The 20,133-nt window shown below is 60.7% G+C and overlaps 1 protein-coding gene across 1 annotated transcript; it reads left to right on the top strand.

Annotated features, from left to right (window-relative positions):
• Positions 1 to 15,637: 15,637 nt before the first annotated feature.
• On the top strand, positions 15,638 to 19,574 carry MYL3 (myosin light chain 3; the record flags this gene model as incomplete). The annotated part of the gene is made up of 6 exons (XM_080715807.1): positions 15,638 to 15,778; positions 17,666 to 17,693; positions 17,812 to 17,961; positions 18,384 to 18,557; positions 19,385 to 19,462; positions 19,546 to 19,574. 6 exons carry the CDS (start codon positions 15,638 to 15,640, stop codon positions 19,572 to 19,574), a joined length of 600 nt encoding a protein of 199 aa, XP_080571933.1.
• Between the last annotated feature and the right edge of the window lie 559 nt (positions 19,575 to 20,133).

Genomic DNA, 20,133 nt, shown 5'->3' with positions numbered 1-20,133 from the left:
CCTCAGCCTGCCCTCCTGGCCACTGCGCTGTCCTGCTGCCTGGACCCCCGCTTCCTTCTCCACAAAATCCGGGAGCTGACCCGCTGACCCAACTGCACTTTAACTAGTTTAGTTCCCCTGAGAGGGTGCCCAGGCCCCCGTGCTGCTGCGGGCTCCCCAGCAGCGTCTTGTCCTGCTGTCCATCACAGGAGGGGCCTTTCAGGCCCCAGCATCTCATCCTGGGATCTGGCTCAGCCATGCTCTCCAGATTCACCTCCGCGCCCACCACCCTGGAGTCTCCCTCTGGCTTTGGGACTGTGCAACTTGAAGCCCTTTCCTCCAAAGCTGCCTCTGGGTATGGTGTCCACCAGACAGCGGCCTTGGGCTTGGTGGGGCGGCCCCTCCTGGTGTCCCTGAGCCCTCCGTGTGGGGGGCTCCTTCGGAATGGGGACGAGGTCCAGGTCCCCCAGTTGGTCCTCCAGAGCACTCGGCCTTCAGTGATGATCGCCGCTTTCTGTTTCTAAGCGACTCTGAGTTTTCTGTCCAGTGACCTCTGCCCCTCCCACCCCGGCTTCCCCTGGCACTGGGAAAAGGACATTTACTAGGCTCAGAGGGCTGAGAGATAAACCTAGGGGCTGAGGGGCAGAGTCCTTCTCGGATCAGACACCAGAAAGCGGGAGACCTGAGAGGAGCACTGTCTGCGCTTGGGTGCGGGCTGGACCGTGGGCAGGGCTGCCCCATTCACGGACCTCACCTCACCCCCGAGTTCCCTGCTGGGCCTTCCACAGCCCAGGACGTGGACTGTCCGATGATTCACCCCCAGGCCCCTGGTTAAAGTGCCACTCTGAGGGTGGGGTGTCCCACCCTAACCCCAGCGCCCCAGTCCGGGACGGACCCAGCATTTCCACAAGAAGGCCCTGGGCCCCAGGGTCAGGTTCAGTGGAGTGTGGAGATGCCTGGCTAGGGCTTGGGAGTGGGTCTGAGTCCCTCCGGCTGATCCCAAGCCGGGCCTAGAAGGAGGAGCCTCAGCCTGCACCTGGGCCTGGATTTGCACTCCACCCCTGCTGGTGCGGCTGGCCGCCCCAGGCCGCAGGCCTCCCTGAGGATGGCTCTGGCCAAGGTACACAGCCCCAAGGCCGGGGTGGGCACCAGGCTTGAAGCAGAAAGGCCGAGGCTCAGCTCCCTGCTCTCTGCTGCTGCCTGTGCCCCAGCCGGGACCTCGGGACAAATGGCCCCGAGGTAGCACAGCCTCTAACACCTCCCTCTGACCTGGCCCAAAGGCCCTCGGCCTCAGGTCAGCTGAAGAGCCCTGAGCCCACACCTCATCCCATGCTCTCTAACCCCTGGATGAACCCTGACCTGGGCCTCTCCAGGCTTCCAGGTCCCTCTGGAAGCTTTGCAAGGCAAGGGGCCAGTAGGGAAGGGGATGGCCAGGCCACCAGTGGAGCAAGGTGCCATTTTTATAGTCTTTCGGCTGCTCATAAACACCCCCACCCGGCCGAGTCCCTGGAGGCCCCCACAGCAGCTGGCCCGGAGCCCCCTCCCCTACAGCAGGGGCCTGACTTCCTCACCTCAGGAAGGCAAAGGGAGGGGGGGATGGGCACGGGGACCAGCAGGCTCTGTCCCTGGCCAGGGAGCCTCCTCCCTGGACCTCATGGCCGCAGCCCCATCACTATACCAGGTACACAGACAAGAGTCTCCGAGGGCGAACTCTCCTGGGTACCACAGGCTCAGCTCGTGGGGGCCAGAGCCCCAGCCTCCCCAGCACCCCACTTGCCTGGAGGCCAGGGGTCTTCAAAATCCTGCGGGAAGCTGCAGGACAGGCTCACGTTGGCCATGGGGACGCCATGAGCAGCACCGCACAGGCCCTCGGTGCCAGCCTGGACTGGGACGCGGCTGCTGGGCAGGAGAAGGCCTGAGTCAGAGCTTTCGCATGAAAGGAGAAATTAATTATTTTTTACCAAGCCCTGTGCTGCCCTAGGACTTTGGCCCAGACCCCAAGCAGGGCAGCTCCAAGGCTGGGCCTCCCCGTGGCCCTCAGGGTGTGCTTCCAGAGGACCCGGGCCCTCGGCCTCCCAGACGCATGCCTGGGTGTTTTCCCGGCCCTTCCGAGGAGTTGCTCTCATTAACCTCCTCTCTCTGTCTCTGTGGCCCTGTCTAGCCCTCCTGGCCCTTTCTACATGTCCATAATTCCCAGTCACCGCAAGGGATGCAGAGTTAAGCACCCCGAGAGAGTTTGGGTGGGCCGGGGCTGCTTCAAACCCACACCCCAGGGAGGGAAAGTGACCACCATGGACACCCAGTGCTCCCGCTAAGAGAAATGGGGGTCCTCCTACTCCCACCCTTGTGCTGTCCCCCACAGCCCCGCGGTCACCCCCATCTGACTCCCTGTCCACCAGGAAGGCTTAGAAAGCCCTGGGTCCACCCACACACCCCCTGGGCTCCATCTGCCCGTGCAGAGGGCAGGGGGCTGCAGCCAGGACCCTCCCTAGTGGGTCTGCAGAACGGCAGAACCAGAGCTGGCAGGTGAGGATCCTGTGGGACCCTGGGTACCTCACCTGGGCCCCCAGCACCCGGACCCCTGCTGGAGGTGCCCCTGCCTGAGCCCAGCCTGAGCTGGTTTGTGTCTGGAAGTCCCAGGCTGGGCCTGTCGAGGTGTAACGATTCACATGGCAGCTGCGCTCAGCACATTCCAGACGCAGCCTCCAGTGCCCAGCGCGTGAGACCGCTGGCCCCGAACCACCCTCCGCACCGGGTGTGCTCCTCGGCCCCACCCCGAGGCCTCCTCTCCCTAGACCTTCTGGGCTCCTGGGGAGGGCACCGCACATGACTGTTTCCAGGGTCTCATTTGGCTCCCGAAGGGAGGCAGGGAGCTCACTCATGCCTGGCGTCCAGGTGGGGGGCACTGAGGCTCAGAGAGCAGAGTGGACTATGTCAACGTGCTCATGGGACCACTGCCCAGGGCTCCTCCAAAGTGTGAGCTACAGGGGCACCCTAGGATGCGCGGGCCGCTGTGGCCAGGGCTCTTTAGGGGCCAGGCTTTAATTGCACAGGGCAGTGGGCAGTTGTGTCCAAAGGAGAAAGGGCTCTTGGAGTCTGTTCAGCCTCCCTCTGCTCCTTCTCCCTCGCCTGGGTCCTTCCTGGGTCCTGTGCCCTGCCTGCCCTTCCCACATACCAATTCTCTGGTGGGGAGCAAGAGGCTGGAGCTTGTTCTGGCCTACCTGTGGGCTGTGAGCTGGATTCATTCCTGTCCTCAGCCTCAGCTTCATATCTGACACGGGCAGGTGGGCAACTTGAGGCTCAGAGAGCCCCTTAGAGTGCCCAAGCCCTGCCGATGAGCATGGCGGCGTGTGCCTGCAATCCTAGTACTTGGAAGGCTGAGACAGGATTGCAGGTTTAAAGAGAGTATCAGCAACCTAGCAAGACCTTGTTTCAAAACAAAAATAAAAACAAAAAGAGCTGGAGTGTAACTCAGAGGTACAATCCTCCTGGGTTCAATCCCTACACACACACACACACACACACACACACACACACACACACACACACACACGTGCCCAAGCCCTTCAGGCCTGGGAGTCTGAGAACCTGAGGTCCTCTCTCCCCTGCAGGCTGGGCTGTGTTGCTCCAGTGAGCCCTAGCCTAGGGCTCCGAGGGGCGAGGGGCGAGTGACAGGAAGTCATATTTTGGTCCTGGGGAAAGAGGCAGGGGAGAATGGCAGCTCAGACCCAGCCATGCTTACTCGGGCTGGGCCCCCTCGGAGCTCAACAGCCTCCCATTCATTGGGAGCCCCATAATCTTTTGGGGCTCCCTGAGGCTCATAGCTCCTGGACACCGCAGCTGGCTGGTGTCCCCCAACCCGCTGGGGACCTGGGGCAGGAGTGCGGAGGACTCAGACTTGCTTCTGATTTTGCATTTTGATTAGAGAGGTGATTTCTGCCCCATGTTCACTGAGGAGCCAGACTGGGGCGAGAGGATCACAGGCTTGAAGACAGCTTCAGCAATTTAGGCCCTCAGCAACTTAGCGAGACTCTATTTCAAAAAAAAAAAAAAAAAATAGGGCTGGGGGCCTAGCCCATAGGAAGAAGGCCCCTGGGCTCAATCTCCATTACAAAAAAAAAAAAAAAAGACAAAAAAAAAAACCCAAACAAACAAAAAATAAAACCGGGTGTGTTGGCACACAGTTGTAATCCCAGCATTCGGGAGGCTGAGACAAGAGAATCATGGTTCATGGACAGCCTCAGCTACTTAGTGAAGCCCTTTGCAACTCAGTGAGACCCTGTTTCAAAATAAAGAATTAAAAATAGGGCTAAGGGTATGGTTCAGAGGTAGAATACCCCTGAGTTCAATCCCCAGAACTGTAAAAAAAAAAAAAAAAAGCAATCAAAAGTCCTATCAGGTCCCCTGAGGCTGCAGAGCCCCCCACCCTGCCTGGCCTGGGGTCGCAGACCCCTGGAGTGGTCATTTGCAGTCCACTGGAGCCGCAGATGCCCTCCTCTCCCGCAGCATTCTTGGCTGTTGTGTAGGTCTTTTGGGAAGCACGAGTGTCAGATTGGGTGGCTGGGTGGGGATGAGGCCCTAGGGGCTCACTCTTGCCCTTAGCAGGCTGAGCCCCCTCTGGAGGGAAGGTGGCAGCAGCCTTTGGTGGACAGAGCCCAGGCTTGGGGCTCAGGGCCCTCTCCTGCGCTCCATGACCTTAAGGTCTCCCCTCTCCAGCCTCTCACTGGTGAGAGTGGACCCTCTTCAGCTGCCCCTGGCCTGGGTGTCCTGCATGGGGAAAGTTCCCAGCATCCCCCACTCAGTAGCCACCCCCGGTGCCCTAGGCAACCTGGCCAGCCTCCGGGGACCCTGGTGGGGGCCCGAGGGGGTCTTGCTTCTCAGACGCCTGCCTTCCGGGTGGGGTGTGACTTCCCGCTCCAGAGGTTGTAAAATGCCCAGAAGCCTGGTGGGTCCCCAGCGTGTGTGGGAGGGGTCTGTGCCTCGGCATGCCCCCTCCCAGGCGTGGGTGATACGCGTTTCCGCCTCTCCCGGCAGGAGTTCCCGCGGCTGCTATTTATAACTTTTAAGAGCTCCTGCTGGCTGCAAAGTTTTCTTAAACTCAAAATATCACCAAGGTCCTGGGCTCGCGTTCCAGAGGCCACTGAGCCCTGCGGTTGGAAGGGAGGAGGGGGCCAGGAAGGAGCAGGAGGGGTGGGAGGGGGTGGGCTCTGACCCGGGGTCCTTGCCGGGGTCTGCTGCAGGGAGACCTCGGGTGGGGAGCCCTGCTCATAACACTCTGGCCCTGTCTGGTCCAGAGGGACCCTCTATGTGGGTGGTCCTTGGTCACGCTGGGCCACTTGAGAACACCTGGGCCATCTCTGAGCCTCAGCTTCCTCTTAGCCGGAAGGCCCAGAGGATATTAGCCAGGGCCAGGAGTGAGCTGGCAGATGCTGGAAGCATCTCTGGGCAGGGTTGGGGCCGCTTCCTTCTGGCTCTCTGGTATCAGAGGAGTCTGGCCCAAGACATACCATGGATGCTGGCTGAACTTTGACAGAGTTTACAGGATTGCATGTGTGTGAGGGGCCTCAGGGAGGCAACGGCTTGCCAGAGGTCGCTGCACGCATACAGAGCCAGTTCCCAGGCGCCATGCCCTCTGGGATCTTGTCAGCTGTGAAAGAGGCTGACGGACCCCCCGTGGGGACAGGTAGGTCCGTGTCTTGTATGGGGTTCCAGAGACAGCTGGAGAGTGGCTTTGATAGCTCAGAAACTGCCCTGAAGCTGGAGGGATCTGGCTCAGGACGCTCAGGGTGTCGCCTAGAGCACGCGCCCAGCTCCAGCCTGGCCTGCCCGCTGCTCTGTCCCTGGCCCCAGGCTTGGCCCTGGGCTGAGCACCTAGCCTCGCAGCACTCCTTTCCTTCCCTGTTTTCCTGAGCCGGGGCGAAGACGTCCCCCAAAGCTAGATCCAAGATGGCGCCATATCAGCCTTCCAACTCAAGTGTGACTTGGAGACTCCGTGGGGAAGACAGGGGCGGGAAGGGATGACCCAGCAGAATTTTGGATGCTAAGCACACTCTACCTCTGAGGCCCGGCACCCTTTCCCCAGAGCTGGGACCTGGGCCTGATGTGCTGTGTCTAAGTGACTGTGGGCCAGGCAGGCCTGGGTCCTCTCTGCGGCCGGATTATTTCCTGAACGGCACCTACAACTGCAGGCTGTGAGTGGCTGTGAGCAAGGGGGTGGCCTGGGGAAGGATTCTTGGGGCCCCAGTGGCAAGCTGGGCTGCACCCACCACAGGCCCTCTTGTTTATTAAACCTTCAGACTGCACCCACCACAGGCCCTCTTGTTTATTAAACCTTCAGACAGGACAGCCCCCCCCCCCCCCCCCCCCCGCTGTCTGGATGGGTGGGGCTCCCTGGGGCAGGAATCCCCTGTCCCTCCCAACTTGTCTGCAGTTTGGGACGGCAGTTGGGGTATACAGAACCCCAGCCGTTGTCCCTCTGTGGACAGGACTCTACGCTGAGACCTGACAGGGGCAAAGGTTGGAGCTGCGGGGGAGGGGAGAGCCTGTGGCCCGGGTCTCTTAGAGGCACACCTGAGCACACGGAAGAGAGGACCCAGGGCTGTCCACTCCTGGCGCCTGACATGCTTTGGATGGGGGCTGATGCTGCAGGTCTCCGGATATTCTGACCGTCCCCTAGAACACCGTCCCCATCCAGCCAGGCTCTGGACCTGAGAGCCTGCCCCAGCCTCAGTCCGTGTGCTCTGGGGAGTGGGGTGCCTGGCAATGCCCCTTCCCACTTGCCCGGGGGATCTCTGGCCTGCACCTGAGGGACACCCCATTCCAGGGCACCCACGAGCCTCTGGCTGCCACGGGAACGCGCCGCCCCCTCCCCGCCATCCTCCGGCCCTTCTGCCTTCTCTCTTCTCACCCTGGGTCCAAGATATGGGAGAGGAATGGGCCGGGAGCCTTCCAGAGAGTCCTTTCCCACGAGAGCCGCGCTCTGACCCCGGCCTTATCTGGCCTGGGTGCGCCAAGAGCAGCACAGATGTGGCGGCTTGTGAGTCCCGAGCCCCGAGCCGGCTCCGACCTCGGCCAGCTGGGTGCTCCCTCTGCCTCCCCTGTGAGCGTGGAGCCCTGCATCTCACAGGCATGCTCACACACATGCGTGTCCGCAGCAGGCAGGCTTGCTGTTGTCTCCAGCCTCACTCCTTCCCTGCCCGTGTCCAGCCCGACTTCTCTCTATACTTGTTAGCTCAAAGGTGCAGGCATTAGATGTGTGTCTGTAAGCGGAGACATATGTGTGCATGTATACATGTGCATCAGAATTACTCATGTGCATCTGGGTGTGGTAGCACATGGCTGTAATCCTAGTACGACTTGGGAGGCTGAGACAGGAGGATCACAGGTTTGCATTCAGCCTCAGCTACTTAGGGAGGCCCTCAGCAACTGAGATCCTTCAAACTGAAAAATAAAATAGGGACACGGGTATAGTTCACAGGTGGCCCACCCCTTGGTTCCATCTCAGGTACCACAGGGTGAAATAAAAGAATTATAAGCCCGGCGTGGTGGCACACGCTTGCAATCCCAGCATTCCGGAGGCTGAGAGAGGAGGATCGCGGTTCGCGGACAGCCTCAGCTACTTAGTGAGGCCCTCTGCAACTCAGTGAGACCCAGTTTCAAAATAAAGAATAAAAAATAGGGCTGAGGGTGTAGTTCAGAGGTAGAATGCCCCTGGGTGCCATCTCCAGTACCGCAAAAAAAGAAAGAAAAAAAAAGAATTAAGTGTGTGCACAGGTGTGCGAATATGTACATATGTACCAAAAGCACATGTGTGCACATGCTTGTTAGTGTGTACAAAGTATAGGCACATGTGTATGTGTGAGTATGTATATATAAACACCAGAAGCACATGTACGCATAGGCATGTGAGTATGTATCTATGCATCAGAAGCACATGTGTATACAGGTGCACGCGTGTGTCTACTTATGCAGACGCACGTGTGTGTGCGGCATGTGAACCTGCAGATCTCTCTGGCACGAGTCTCTGTGGGTCAGCATGTTGGGCAGGAGTGGGCCTGCTCCAGCCCAGGCCCTGTGGTCGGGTTCCCGTGTGCCTGTGTGATTCCTACTGGCCTTTGTACCGGTGGGTCAGGCTGGTGTGCAGAGGTGGAGTGGGGTGTCCAGGGCACTGGTGTCTCCAGACAGATCAGACCCCGGGAAGGCCAGCCAGGCTTCCCTCTGTGCGCATGGGCGCATTTTAGACCAAGCCGCACCAGGTGGTGGCAGCCACCGATTCTCACACCAGCAGCACCCGGCTGATCCGAGCTGCTCCTGGTGGGACCAGGCCGGCTTCGTGCGGATCCACGCTGCGCTGTGCCGGTTGTGCACTGGTGCTGGCAGGGCTGAGTGGCAGTTCCGGGTCTGAACACAACCATGGCCAGAGGGACTGCAGGTGACAGGTCTGCTGCCAGCGCCCCGCCTCCTTACCCCCTCCCCGCCTCTGGCCCAGGAGCCTCTGCTGCGGCTGTGAGCCTGCTCTCTCCCCTGCGTCCCCACCCGGAGCCCACTCTTTTTCATGTGAGCTGTGGGTCGCGAGAGGGCCGTGAGTTCGCCTCATACCCTCTGGGAGCTGAGCAGAGCGGCGACGGGACTTGGCACCAGCGTCTCTCAGCGCACGCTTCCCTGGGTGGTCCCTGTCCCTGACCCTCCTCGACAACCCATCTGTCTCAGCCTCTGCCCTAGTCAAGGGCCCAGTTTCTCCACGGGGGCCGGGGGAGCCGGTCTTCCCTCCCAGCCAGCGTGAAGTGTTTGCCCGAGGCAGTCAGTCCATCCAGGCCAACAAACACTCAATTCAGACTCCTCGTCTGACGGACGGGTTTTTTTTCCCCCCTCTGCTAAATTTACTTGCGTTTTTGACTGAATTGGCCATTCAACAGAGGTTGTGTCCACACTCCCCCACCCCTCCTATGCCAACAGATGAACAGGCCACAGACGGACACGCACACAGGGCCAGGGCACCGGGCATGCTCAGATCCACGCGTGGTCACGGCCTCGTGCCATGGGGACACATGGAGAGGGCCATGCAGTCACACGTGTAGCCCTCATACCCCTGAGGACACAGCAGGCCGCACATGCCTGCAGCCGCACACGTTCACGCCTCGTGGGCAGTACTAGGGTACACTTGGTCCTATTTTGGGGAAGCTTGGGGAAGTGAGACCAGGCAGGGCAGACAGTGGCTCAGGGTCCGGAGCTGGGTGGAGCCGCGCCCAGCACCTTGGGCCGCCACACACAGGCCTTCGCTTCCACCCAGCTCCTGCACCCTCCTCCCTCAGCCTGTCTGGGAGGGGGGGGGGGTTGGTCATCTCAGGCCGCTCCCCAGCCCCTGCAAACCTCATAGCAGCTCCCAGACCCTGATCCTAAAAGGGGACTATTTTTTTTTTTCTTCTAAGGACAATAAATATTTGCTCTTTGGGAGCTTGCTGGTGAGAGAGGACAGGGTTTGGCCCGGTGGCAGGGAATGTCCAGGGCAGCTGAGCGAGGCCACAGGCCATGTCGGCAGGGGGGTGTCCGGAAGCCGCCCCGGCAGGGGCTGGGAGCCGAGGCTCAGGGCCCTGCCTCAGTCCTCTGGCCCCAACCTCCAACCCCCAACCCCGGCCTTTTCCTTAACCGCCTTGGCTGAGATGTGGGCGTCCCTCATCCCAGCCAGAGCCCACGCTGCCCCAGCAGCAGCCCGGTTTGCAGCTCAGTTCACGTTGACAGCCCCTTTCTCCCACACTAAGAATGCACGACCTGGCTTGCATTCTGACTTTTTTGGGTAATAGAGGGGCTCGAGACTCTGAGATACACTTTCAGTCTCTTTCCTTAGGCTTGGGGCAAATGGGCCCGGGCCTGGCCCCTGAGGACAGACTGGAGGCAGGAATTTGCCTTCCTTCCATAACAGACCAAGCAGGGCCCCCTTGCTATCCCCCATGAGGCCCTAGGTCCCGCCCCCAGCCCTCCATGCAGAATTGGGCTCCCAAATATAGCGGCCGTGGCCGCAGCCGGCCAGGACACCACAGCCCCAAGCGTCAGTCCTGGGCCAGGATCAGAGGGGCAGGAGCTGATTATAGGTCCCCGGGCCAAACCCAGGGCTCGCCTGCCAGCCCGCTGAGCCTGCCACCCCCACCCCGAACCACAAGATTGGAGCATCTGGTCCCCGTCAGCACAGTGGGCAGAGGGAGGGGCTGGGAGCCTTGTTTGGCCTGTGGAGGACAGGGTTGTCTGTGTGTGGTGGGGCAGAGAGGATGGCTGGGGCTCCGGGCGGACACTGTCCTCCAAACCCACAGTCATGTTGCCCTACCATTGCCTGTGGTGCAGGTGGGGAAACCGAGGCCAGGAGGGACGGGGAGCAGCCTGGATCCTCTGCCCCCCGCTAGCATGCTTTCCCCTCTTTCAAGGGCTGGGGCTGGGCCTCCGGGAAGCGGGCCACATCCTGTTGGTGGCGGAGCAGTCTGCTGGGAAGTCCTTCTTGGAATCAGGCTTTACCCGAGGCCCCGGGGGATGGTCCCTAGGCCTGCTCCATGACACCTCTCCTCGGGGTTGGGGGCAGCCTTTGCCCCGCTGTGCAGCCGGGCAGGGACCCGGGCCTGGGAGTGCGTGCCACGTGGAGGGATTCACACCTCTGACACCTGTGTGCTGCGGTGGTAAGCTGCAGCCCCGGGCCTGCCCCTGACAGGCAGGTCCCCAGGACCCGCTGCATGGCAACATTTGACCTACTTCTAAGGCCCTGGGCCTGGCCCAGGCCTCGCTCGGACTCCTCCGGGAAGTATGGGCTGTGTCCCAGCCCAGAGGCTGTGGGCCAGGAGGGGCGGGCTGGGGAGGGCGGGGCGGCCTACGGAGGGGACAAGGGCGGTGGGCAGCCAGACCCTCTGTCCCTCCCTACCTCTGGGGCCCAAGGGACACCCCTGCCCTGCGGCCACTAGGCCCTGAGCTCCCCAAGTTGGTGGTATCCTAGGCTTCTGAACCCCGCAGGGACTTGCCAACACCCCCCCCCCCCCCGCAGGGGCTTGCCCTCCGCCTGTCCCGGCCCGGTCCACACAGGGCAGGAAAGCCGGAGGCCCGTCCTGAGCCCTGGTTCTGGAGAGCAGGATATAGGGTTTGGGTTTAAAATCCTGGATCTGAGTTTAGAATTCTGGGAATTGAACGGGGTGTGGTGGCACACACTTATAATCCCAGTCCTTGGGAGGCTTAGACAGGAGGATCACAGGTTCTCGGCCAGCCTCAGCTACTTAGTAAGACCCTGTTTCAAAATAAAGAATAGAAAATACGGCTGGGGGTGTAGCTCAGAGGTAGAATGCCCCTGGGTTCCATCCCCAGTACCAGAAAAAAAAAAAGAAAAAAAAAAGAATTCTGGGAACTGGCTCTGGGTTCTGGTTCCTGAGTTTGGACTTAGAATCCCAGGTTCTGGGTCTAGTGTCTGAGTTTAGGATTGTGGGGCTAGCTGGATTTGGTGGAGCACGCTTGTTATCCCAGCACTTGGGAGGCTGAGACAGGAAGATCACAAGTTTGCAGCCACCCTCTGCAGCTTAGTGAGACCCTGTTTCAAAAAAGAAATAGCTGGGTGTGGTGGCGCACGCTTGTAATCCAAGCATTTGGAGGTTGAGACAGGAGGATCGCAGTTCGCGGACAGCCTCAGCTACTTAGTGAGGCCCTTTGCAACTCAATGAGACCCTGTTTCAAAATAAAAAATAAATCGGTGTGGTGGCACACACTTGTGATCCCAGCATTCGGGAGGCTGAGACCGGAGGATCGTGGTTCACACTAAGTAGCCTCAGCTACTTAGTGAGACTCTTCGCAACTCAGTGAGACCCTATTTCAAAAAATAAAAAAGACTAAGCCGGGTGTGGTGGCGCACGCTTGTAATCCCCGCGCTTGGGAGGCAGAGACAGGAGGATCGTGCAGGTTCAAAGCCAGCCACGCGCACTGGCTTAGGAGACCCTGTTTCCAAATAAAAATGTAAAAAATAGGTCTGGGAGTGTAGCCCGGAGATAGAAGGGCTTCCAGGAACCCCAGTACCACCAAAAATAAATAAATAAATAAATAAATAAATAAATAAATAAATAAATAAAATAAAAACATAAAAAAATAAAAAATAAAGAAGACTAAAAAAATAGGACTGGGGTGTAGCTTGGAGGTGTATAGTGCCCCTGGCTTCCATCTCCAATACTGCAAATAAAATAAAATAAAAATAAAAATAGGGTTGGGAGTGTAGCCAGGAGGTAGAATGCCCCTTGTTCCATTCCCAGTACTACAGTAAACAAACAAACAAACAAACAAATAAATAAAATAGATAAAACAGGGCTGAGGGAATAGCTAAGAGGCAGAATGCCCCCGGGTTCAATACTCAGTATCACCAAAGGGAGGAGGGGGATAATCCTGGGTCCTGAGTTGGGGTTTAAAATCCTGGGTGCTGAATTCTGGGTCTGGGGCCTGGGTCTTGGTTCTGGGTCTAGGTCCTGGTCTGGAGTCTGTGTTTAGAATCCTGGGTCCTAGGTCTGGAGTTTGGGTTCTGGAGGCACAGGGTGCAGACTGGGTCCTCTTCCCCCACTATTATGCTTGGGGCCCTGGGTCCTGAGTCTGGGTTTAGTGTTTGTTTTGTGGTATTAGAGATGGAACTCAGGGGCATTTTTACCTATGAGCTACACCCCAGCCTTTTTAATTTTGTAATTATTTTGTTTTGAAACATGGTCTCACTAGGTTGCTGAGTCTCTCTATGTTGCTGAAGCTGTCTTCGAACCTGTGATGCTCCTGCCTCAGCCTGCATTTGGGTTAGGGTCCTGGCTTCTAGGTCTGGCTTCTGGATTTGGTACCCTGGCTTTGGGGGGCTGGGTTTAGGCTTCGGGTGCCTAGTGTAGTTTAGTGCTGGCCTCTGGGTTCCGGGTTGTGACTTTGGAGTTCAGACTGTGAGGTTTGAGTCTCGGGTCCGAGTTTGGACTTCCTGGTTCCAGGTTTGAGGTCTGGGCTGGGATCCTGGGGCCTGGGGTTTGGGTTTGGGAACTGGAGGTTGGTTCCCATCCCTCCCACGCCCCCTGCTGGCTGGTCACTGTGGTCCAGCATGCCTGTTGTATAGTGGTCACTCTCCTCTGGGGGATACTAAGCCAGGTCTCAGCGGGTAGCCCAGGCGTAGCGCAGGAGAAGGTCTGCACTGAGGGGGTGGAGAGGGGCCTTGGGCAGCCATTGTGCCACTGCCATCTGGAGGGGCATCTGCACCTCTGGAAGCACCACCAGAGCCCCCTCCCCTCCCCCCCTCCAAGGGGTTTAGGAGGGCTTTTAATTCCCCTGAGGGAGATGAGTAAACTGAGAAATTTGGGATACGTGTTCAGCCAACATTTATTTATTTATTTTCTGACATTAGGGATTGAACCCAGAAGGCTCTACTTCTGAGCTTTAGCCCCAACCCCCAGCCTTTTATTCATTTTTAGTTTGAAACAAACAGGGTCTCATTTCATTGCCGAGGGGCTCGCTGAGTTGCTGAGGCTGGCCTTGAACCTGTGAGCCTCCTGTCTCAGCCTCCCAAGTCCTGGGATTTCAGGTCCATGCTGCCAGATCGTTCTTGACCCAACATTTATTGAGAGCCCATGATGGGCACTGGGGATGTAGAGCCAGGCAAGAACTCACGTTTCTCTGATAGCCAAAGCCCCACGAGGCTGGGAGCCGAGGGAGGTAAGGTGGCCGCTCCCAGGGAGGCCTGTGCCTCTGACAGGGCCGCGGCTTGTCCATCCCTCCCAGGTCTGAGGGTGGCCTGTGGCGAGCCCTGGGCTGTCGTGCTCCGGGAGCCTGCAGGACCAGGCCAAAGGGTAGTTGAGACGGTCAGAGGCCTGGCTCAGTCTGCTCCTGAGCACTGGCGAGGACGTGTCCCGCTGCAGGCAGAGGGTGGCACTGCCAGGCGCTTTCCACGGACCAGGACACCATGTCAGCTGTGTGGCCACGGTTGGTGGCTTCTGAGGGGGCAGGGTCTGGAGGACCCAGTGTGCGGCTTCCGACCTGGGCTTCGGTGGGCCTGGTGAATTTTAGGGGCCGGCAGCGTCTTGGCTGCCTGTGGCTGGGCGATTCAGGGGCCACGCTGGCCTCTGGAGGGACCCAGGCTGGGCCACGGGGCACTGTGGGGCTGGGTCCTCCTCGGGCTGTCTTCTCCCGTTGTGGTATTTCTGGCTGTCTCTGTGGTCCCTCCCCCACCTCTTTTTTTTCCCTCAATACTGCTGCCAAACATCTGGAATAAAAGTGAAAAACTCGCCCCCCAGCCCAGACGTTGTCAGATCTCCAGATGTGGGGTGGTGTCTGTCCTCCAGATGGAGGTGGGTGGGCTCCAGAGAGGGAGGGCTTGGCCAAGGACAGCACCCCTCACCCCCAGGCTGAGAGACAAGACCAGAGGCCAGCCACCAGCCACCAGCCAGCAGGGGCGTCCAGGTGTGGAGACCCTAGAGTGCCTTTGGGCTTCAGCCGCCCCCTCCACACCCGGCACACCCCTCGGGGGCCGGGGTGGGTACAGCGCCTCTGAAGTTCCTATCAAAGGCTCCGGGCACTTAAAAATAACCAGGAACACCCCGTTCCCACCCCAGGCGCGGCCTCAATGTGTTTGCAAGATGTCCCTGCTCTGTCCTGGGGGGCTTGTGGCACCTCAGCCTCCTTGCCTCCCTGGACATGGCCCAGCCAGGCTGTGCTCTGCCGGGGCTGGGCGCTCTGAGTGGGGCCTGGGGTCGGTGATAGTGTGAGCACCCTGGGCTGGGCAGCCACAACCCTGCCACACCGTGGGGCGCCCCCAGAGTGCGGTCCCTCGGGCCCTGCAGAAGCCCGCGTGGAGGGAGTCGTGTGGCACTTCCTGGGTGCCTGCGGAGGCCCCAGTGTGGGATCAGAGGCGGGGTGGTGGGGGGGCTGTGGTCTGGCGGGAGCTGGGCCCTGGGTGTGCGGTGTGCGGGAGAAGGGGGTGTTTGGGGCTGCTGCAGTGTGGACAGGAGGAGGCCGGGTGAGACTGAGCGGCCTCAGGGCCAGGCCAGGAGGGAGCGTGGAGCTGGGCCAGGAGGCTGTCAGGCTGGCTGCAGCCCCTGCCACTCTCGCGTACAGGCATCCGCACACCCGGCCATAAACAGAGGCCACAGCACACACTCACCTGGCCCCCGCAGGCAGGCAGGCAGACAGACACACAGACACACACACACACACACACACACACACACACACGCACACGGACTCGTGCTCAGATGGGCGTCCTGAGGGAATCCAGGCCTCCAGCCCCAACGTGGCCAGAGCCCGGACTCAGAACCTTCTTCACCTCTTCAGCGCGCTGGCCTGAGAGGGTGGGGGAGGCAGTGTGCTGTGCGTGTGTGAATGTGTGTGCGTGTGCATGCGTGGGAGCTGGGCAGCGGCCTCGTCCCCACCCCCTTCCCCCAACAGGTGACTAGGAGGATTGGAGAGCCCTCCCTTCCCCCACCGGCTCCTGGGACTGAACAATGCCCTCCCTAGACCCCAAAATAGCCAGCCCCTGAGCTGAGCCAATGTCCTTTTATGGCCCTGTCCCTATTGTGGGTGTGGGGTGGGGCCGGGGTCATGGGTGCCCGGACAGGATAAAGGCCAGGGCAGGAGGCTCACCCACCCTGCCCTCTGCATCCTCTCTCCATCCCACCCTCTTGGTACGCGCAGCCCCATGGCCCCCAAAAAGCCAGAGCCCAAGAAGGACGAGGGCAAGGCAGCCCCCAAAGCTGCGGCGGCCCCTGCGGCGGCCCCTGCTGCGGCCCCTGAGCCCGAGCGCCCCAAGGAGGCCGAATTCGATGCCTCCAAGGTCAAGGTGGGTGTACAGCAGGGGCTGGGGATGGGGCAGTGCAGAGGCAGCTCCCCAGGGGGCCTCCCAGGGGCAGGGCAGGCTCCCCAAGAGCAGCTCCTGAGCCAAGGTCAGACCAGCCCTGTCTCTGCTGGAGGGATGTGGGCAGGCCTCCTGCAGGACCACCCTGGGGCTCCGAGGGTGAGTCTGTGCTGGGGTCTGAAACTTCTCGGTGGTCCTGGAGGTAGAGGCTTCCATGCCCTCTTCATGGGCTCAGACGCTCGGGGAGCCTGGAGCCCCATCCCTGAGTTAGGCAGGGCGGCCTTGTCTGTGCAAGCCTCCCAGGGTGGGCAGAACATGGGTGAGGGGGAACAGCCCCTGTCCAGACTCACCCGGCCAAGACCTCTGAGCCAGAGCTGGGGGCTCGCCTTTCAGGTGTGCCACTGAGCACAGGCTGCGGAGGGAAGCGGGTGGGCAGCTCTGGCCAGTGGCCCCAGGAGCCCTCTCTGTCTGGGAAGCCTTCCCGGCATCTAAACTTGGAGGACGAGCCATGACTCCCACCTGTGGCATCCGCATAGCAGCACGCAGCCCATGCGCTGCCAGTTGCATGGTCCTGGCTGGCCAGCGGCCACTGTGCCCTGGCGGCCTCCCGAGAGACTCCCCAGCCTGCGTGTGCAGGCAGCCTCGGAGGTGCCGCCCCTGTCCCTGCAGATCGGGGTTCACAGCCCCAGTGGGCTCCAGCTCAGGCTGGGTCTCCTCCACTCTGAGGTAGGAAGGCGAGCCCCTTTTCAGGGCTGTTGGGAGCAGAGCTCCTGCACCTGGAGTTGGCCCGGTCCCTGCCACCGCCAGGCACAGACTGGTGTCCTGCCGGGCCCCTGGGGGAGGCTCTGACCACACACACACACACACACACACACACACACACACACACACACACAGGCACCCACAACCCATGGGCCAGACAGGCATCCCCTCTCAAGGTGGGGTAGGGAGGCCCGGCCCATTCATCTGGCAGAGCTGTGCCAGGAGGGAGAGCAGCCTTGCCGGGTCCCCTGCAGAGAGCTGGGGGGCTGGGAATGGGCCTATTCTTCCTGCACTGGTTGAGCCAGAAGCCAGAAGGGGCTGCAGCAGGGTGGGGGCAGCTGTCCCCTTGGCGCTGTGCTGTGGCTGTGGAGGTTGGTGGGGCTCCAGGGAGCCGCGGTGGGGGGCAGGGGGAGGTGCTAGCCACACCCCCTCTCCCCAAGCTCCTTCACTGTGAACTTGACCTTGGGGAGAATGACTGCATGATAAAAATAGACCTGGTATCAGGTGAGGAGGGGGCCGCCGTCCCAGGAGGCCTGCTGACCTCACCAAACCCTGAGTCCTGCTGTGCAGGGGTGGGCAGCCCTGGGCCCACAGACGGCATGTGAGACGTGGAGCCACAGTAGGCCAGCCCCCAGGGGCCAGGGGCTGTGCAGGAGCAAACACACATGCTCACAGGCACATGCACACATGCGCACACACACACGCCCCTCCCGGGGGCGAGCTTCCAGTGGACACAGCCTCGCAATTACTCCTGCCCTCACTGAACCTGCATTTTGTGCATGTTGACTGGCCTGCTCACTGGGTCCCCGACAGAGCCCGTCTGGCCAGCTTGCGGCTTGAGGCTTGTGTGTCTAGAACCAGGCCCACTGTGGGCAGAGGCCCAGGGTGTCCCTTCTTGGTCACTGTCCAGCTGTGGCCCACCAGGGTCCAGGTGTGTAGACCCAAGGCTCTTAGCAGGACAGGCAGGGAGGGTGAGGAGGAGGAGGAGGTCAGGGTGGTGGAGGCTGGGATGCTGGAGGGGACAGGCTGGACCTCAGGCCGAGAGCTGGAGGCTGGGGCTGGCCGGGGTGAGTGGAGGCCGGCGCTCAGAGTCTTGGGGCCTCTTTTCAGATCGAGTTCTCTCCGGAGCAGATTGAAGGTGAGCGGACCCTGAGTTGGGGCTGCAGGGCTGGTGAGGGTCCCTGGCCTGAGGGTCTTGTCAGTGGTGGGGGGAGTGGGCTAGGCTCCCCGCACAGCTCACCACCCTCTCCCGGCAGAATTCAAGGAAGCCTTCATGCTGTTCGACCGCACGCCCAAGGGTGAGATGAAGATCACCTATGGGCAGTGTGGAGACGTCCTCCGGGCTCTGGGCCAGAACCCCACCCAGGCAGAGGTGCTCCGCGTACTGGGGAAGCCGAAACAGGAAGGTAGTGCACCTGTGGGGAGCCCACAGCCAGCCTCCTCCTCCCTGCCCGGCCCTAGCCCCGCATCCACGCTGGCAGGGTGGACACTCCCTGGACCGTCCAGCCCAGTGCTGACAGGCTGGCTCCCCAGCTCCCTGTGGTCACTAACCCATCCCCAGCATGGCCACTGGCTTTGCCCACGAGGAGCTAGGCCAGTCACAGGTGGTGGTGGGGTATGGGCACGGCTACGGGAGGATGGAGCCACTGTGGGTGCACAGCGGCCCCTGGGGACAGCTAGCTGATATCCACCAGGCATGGCTCCACAGGCCGTGAAGTGCCCGTGGTGTCACCCGGTGAATGCCGGCTGGCGGGGCTCTGAGATCCGTGGGGCGAGGGACCTGGTTCCAAGGCCGCCCACCCACCCTGGGCTGGCTCCCCATCCGCAGAGCTCAACACTAAGATGATGGACTTTGAGACCTTCCTGCCCATGCTGCAGCACATTTCCAAGAATCCGGATACAGGCACCTACGAGGACTTCGTGGAGGGGCTGCGGGTCTTCGACAAGGAGGGCAACGGCACGGTCATGGGTGCTGAGCTCCGCCACGTGCTGGCCACCCTGGGTGAGGGCTCTGCACGCCCCCTCTGGGGCATCCCGGGAGAGGGCTCCATGCGCCCCCCTCTGGGACATCCTGGGAGAGGGCTCTGCACCCCCCTCTGGGGCATCCTGGGAGAGGCTTGGTTGCTGCTGGAGCATCTTAGCTGTAAGATGGAGAGAGAAGGCTCAGGACCCTAGATGACTGGTGACAGAAGCACCACGTGGGCAGGGAACAGACAGCAGCTGGCCTGGCCTGGCCTGGGGGCGGGGGCAAAACTGGGCAGGGCTGGGCGGCTGCAGGTGAACAGCTTAGCTCTGTGCTGGGGTCTGTTTCTCTAAATGGCTGAGGAGGCTGCATGCCTGCCTCCTGGGGACATCTTGGCCTCTGTGGGCCTGGAAACCTCCACCGTACAGCAGCTATCATGCGCCTGGCTGTAGCCCTGAGGCCAGGTAGCCTTGGGCTGCGGGGAGGCCATGGGGAGGCCAGGGCAGGAAGCTCAGCTCCTGGTGCATCAGGAAAGTACTGGTCTTGTGGTGGCAGTGGTGGTCTCCCGGCCTCCTTCATGAGCCTTCCCCAGGGTTCCCAGGCCCTCCCACTGGCTTCCCAGGGCTGCCCTGAAGGATGGGTCGAGAGGGTTAGGGTCTCCTCTGGTGGCGGGAGTCCCTGCTAGCCTCGGGGGACAGGGATCATGGAGGAGACACCTGGCCCATCTCTCCACCGTCCCCCTGGCTCAGAAGTGGGGTGCCCGGCCGGCCTTGTGAGCCATGTGGCTGCGGGGGTACAGGAGAGGGTGACCTGCCACCCAGGGCCCCGCCTGCCCGGGCACATGCTGATCAGCTTCTTCCCACCAGGCGAGAGGCTGACGGAAGACGAGGTGGAGAAGCTGATGGCCGGCCAGGAGGATTCCAACGGCTGCATCAACTACGAAGGTGGGCACTGCCCGCTGCCTGCTGCCTGGCTGGGGCATGGGGCCGCCCGCTCAGCCTGATGCACACACTCCCCTTCCCTGCAGCGTTTGTGAAGCATATCATGGCCAGCTGAGCCCCCAGTGGAGACCACTGCCTCCAGCCTGTGGCTGCCGCCCAGTGCCCACCTGCCCATCCACCTTCCTGTGACCTGCGCTGCCTCTGCTGTCAGGAGCTGGGGTCGAGCTGGGCGACTCACCTCCTTCCTGTTGCCACTCTGAGGCCTGGTGCTGCAGGAGGGGGGAGCGGCCAAGACCCCTGCCAGGCCAGCCTCACCCCTCACCCCTCATCCAGCGGCCTCCACCGCCGAGCGCTCCCTGCCTGCGGCTCCACTGGCCTTTCCAATAAATGCCTGCCTCCTCCTCCCTCTCTCCTTCCTTCCTTTTCTCTCTCTTCTGAGTTTGCGGACAGCCCTCTGCAACTTGGGGAGACCCTGTTTCAATCTAAGAGAATAATCAAATCGGGCCGGGGGGTGTAGCTCAGAAGTAGAAGCTCCTGGGTTTGATCAGAAGTACAAAGATAGATAGATATAGATAGATAAATACATACATAAATAAAATGGGGCAAATGACCAGAATAAACATTTCTACAAAGCAGAGGTGTGAGGCGGGCATGCACACACCAAGCTGCTCACT

Source organism: Muscardinus avellanarius (assembly GCF_963383645.1).
Source record: "Muscardinus avellanarius genome assembly, chromosome: 18".
In the NCBI taxonomy this organism is placed as follows: Eukaryota; Metazoa; Chordata; class Mammalia; order Rodentia; family Gliridae; genus Muscardinus; species Muscardinus avellanarius.
This window is presented reverse-complemented; position numbering and strand designations above follow the sequence as displayed.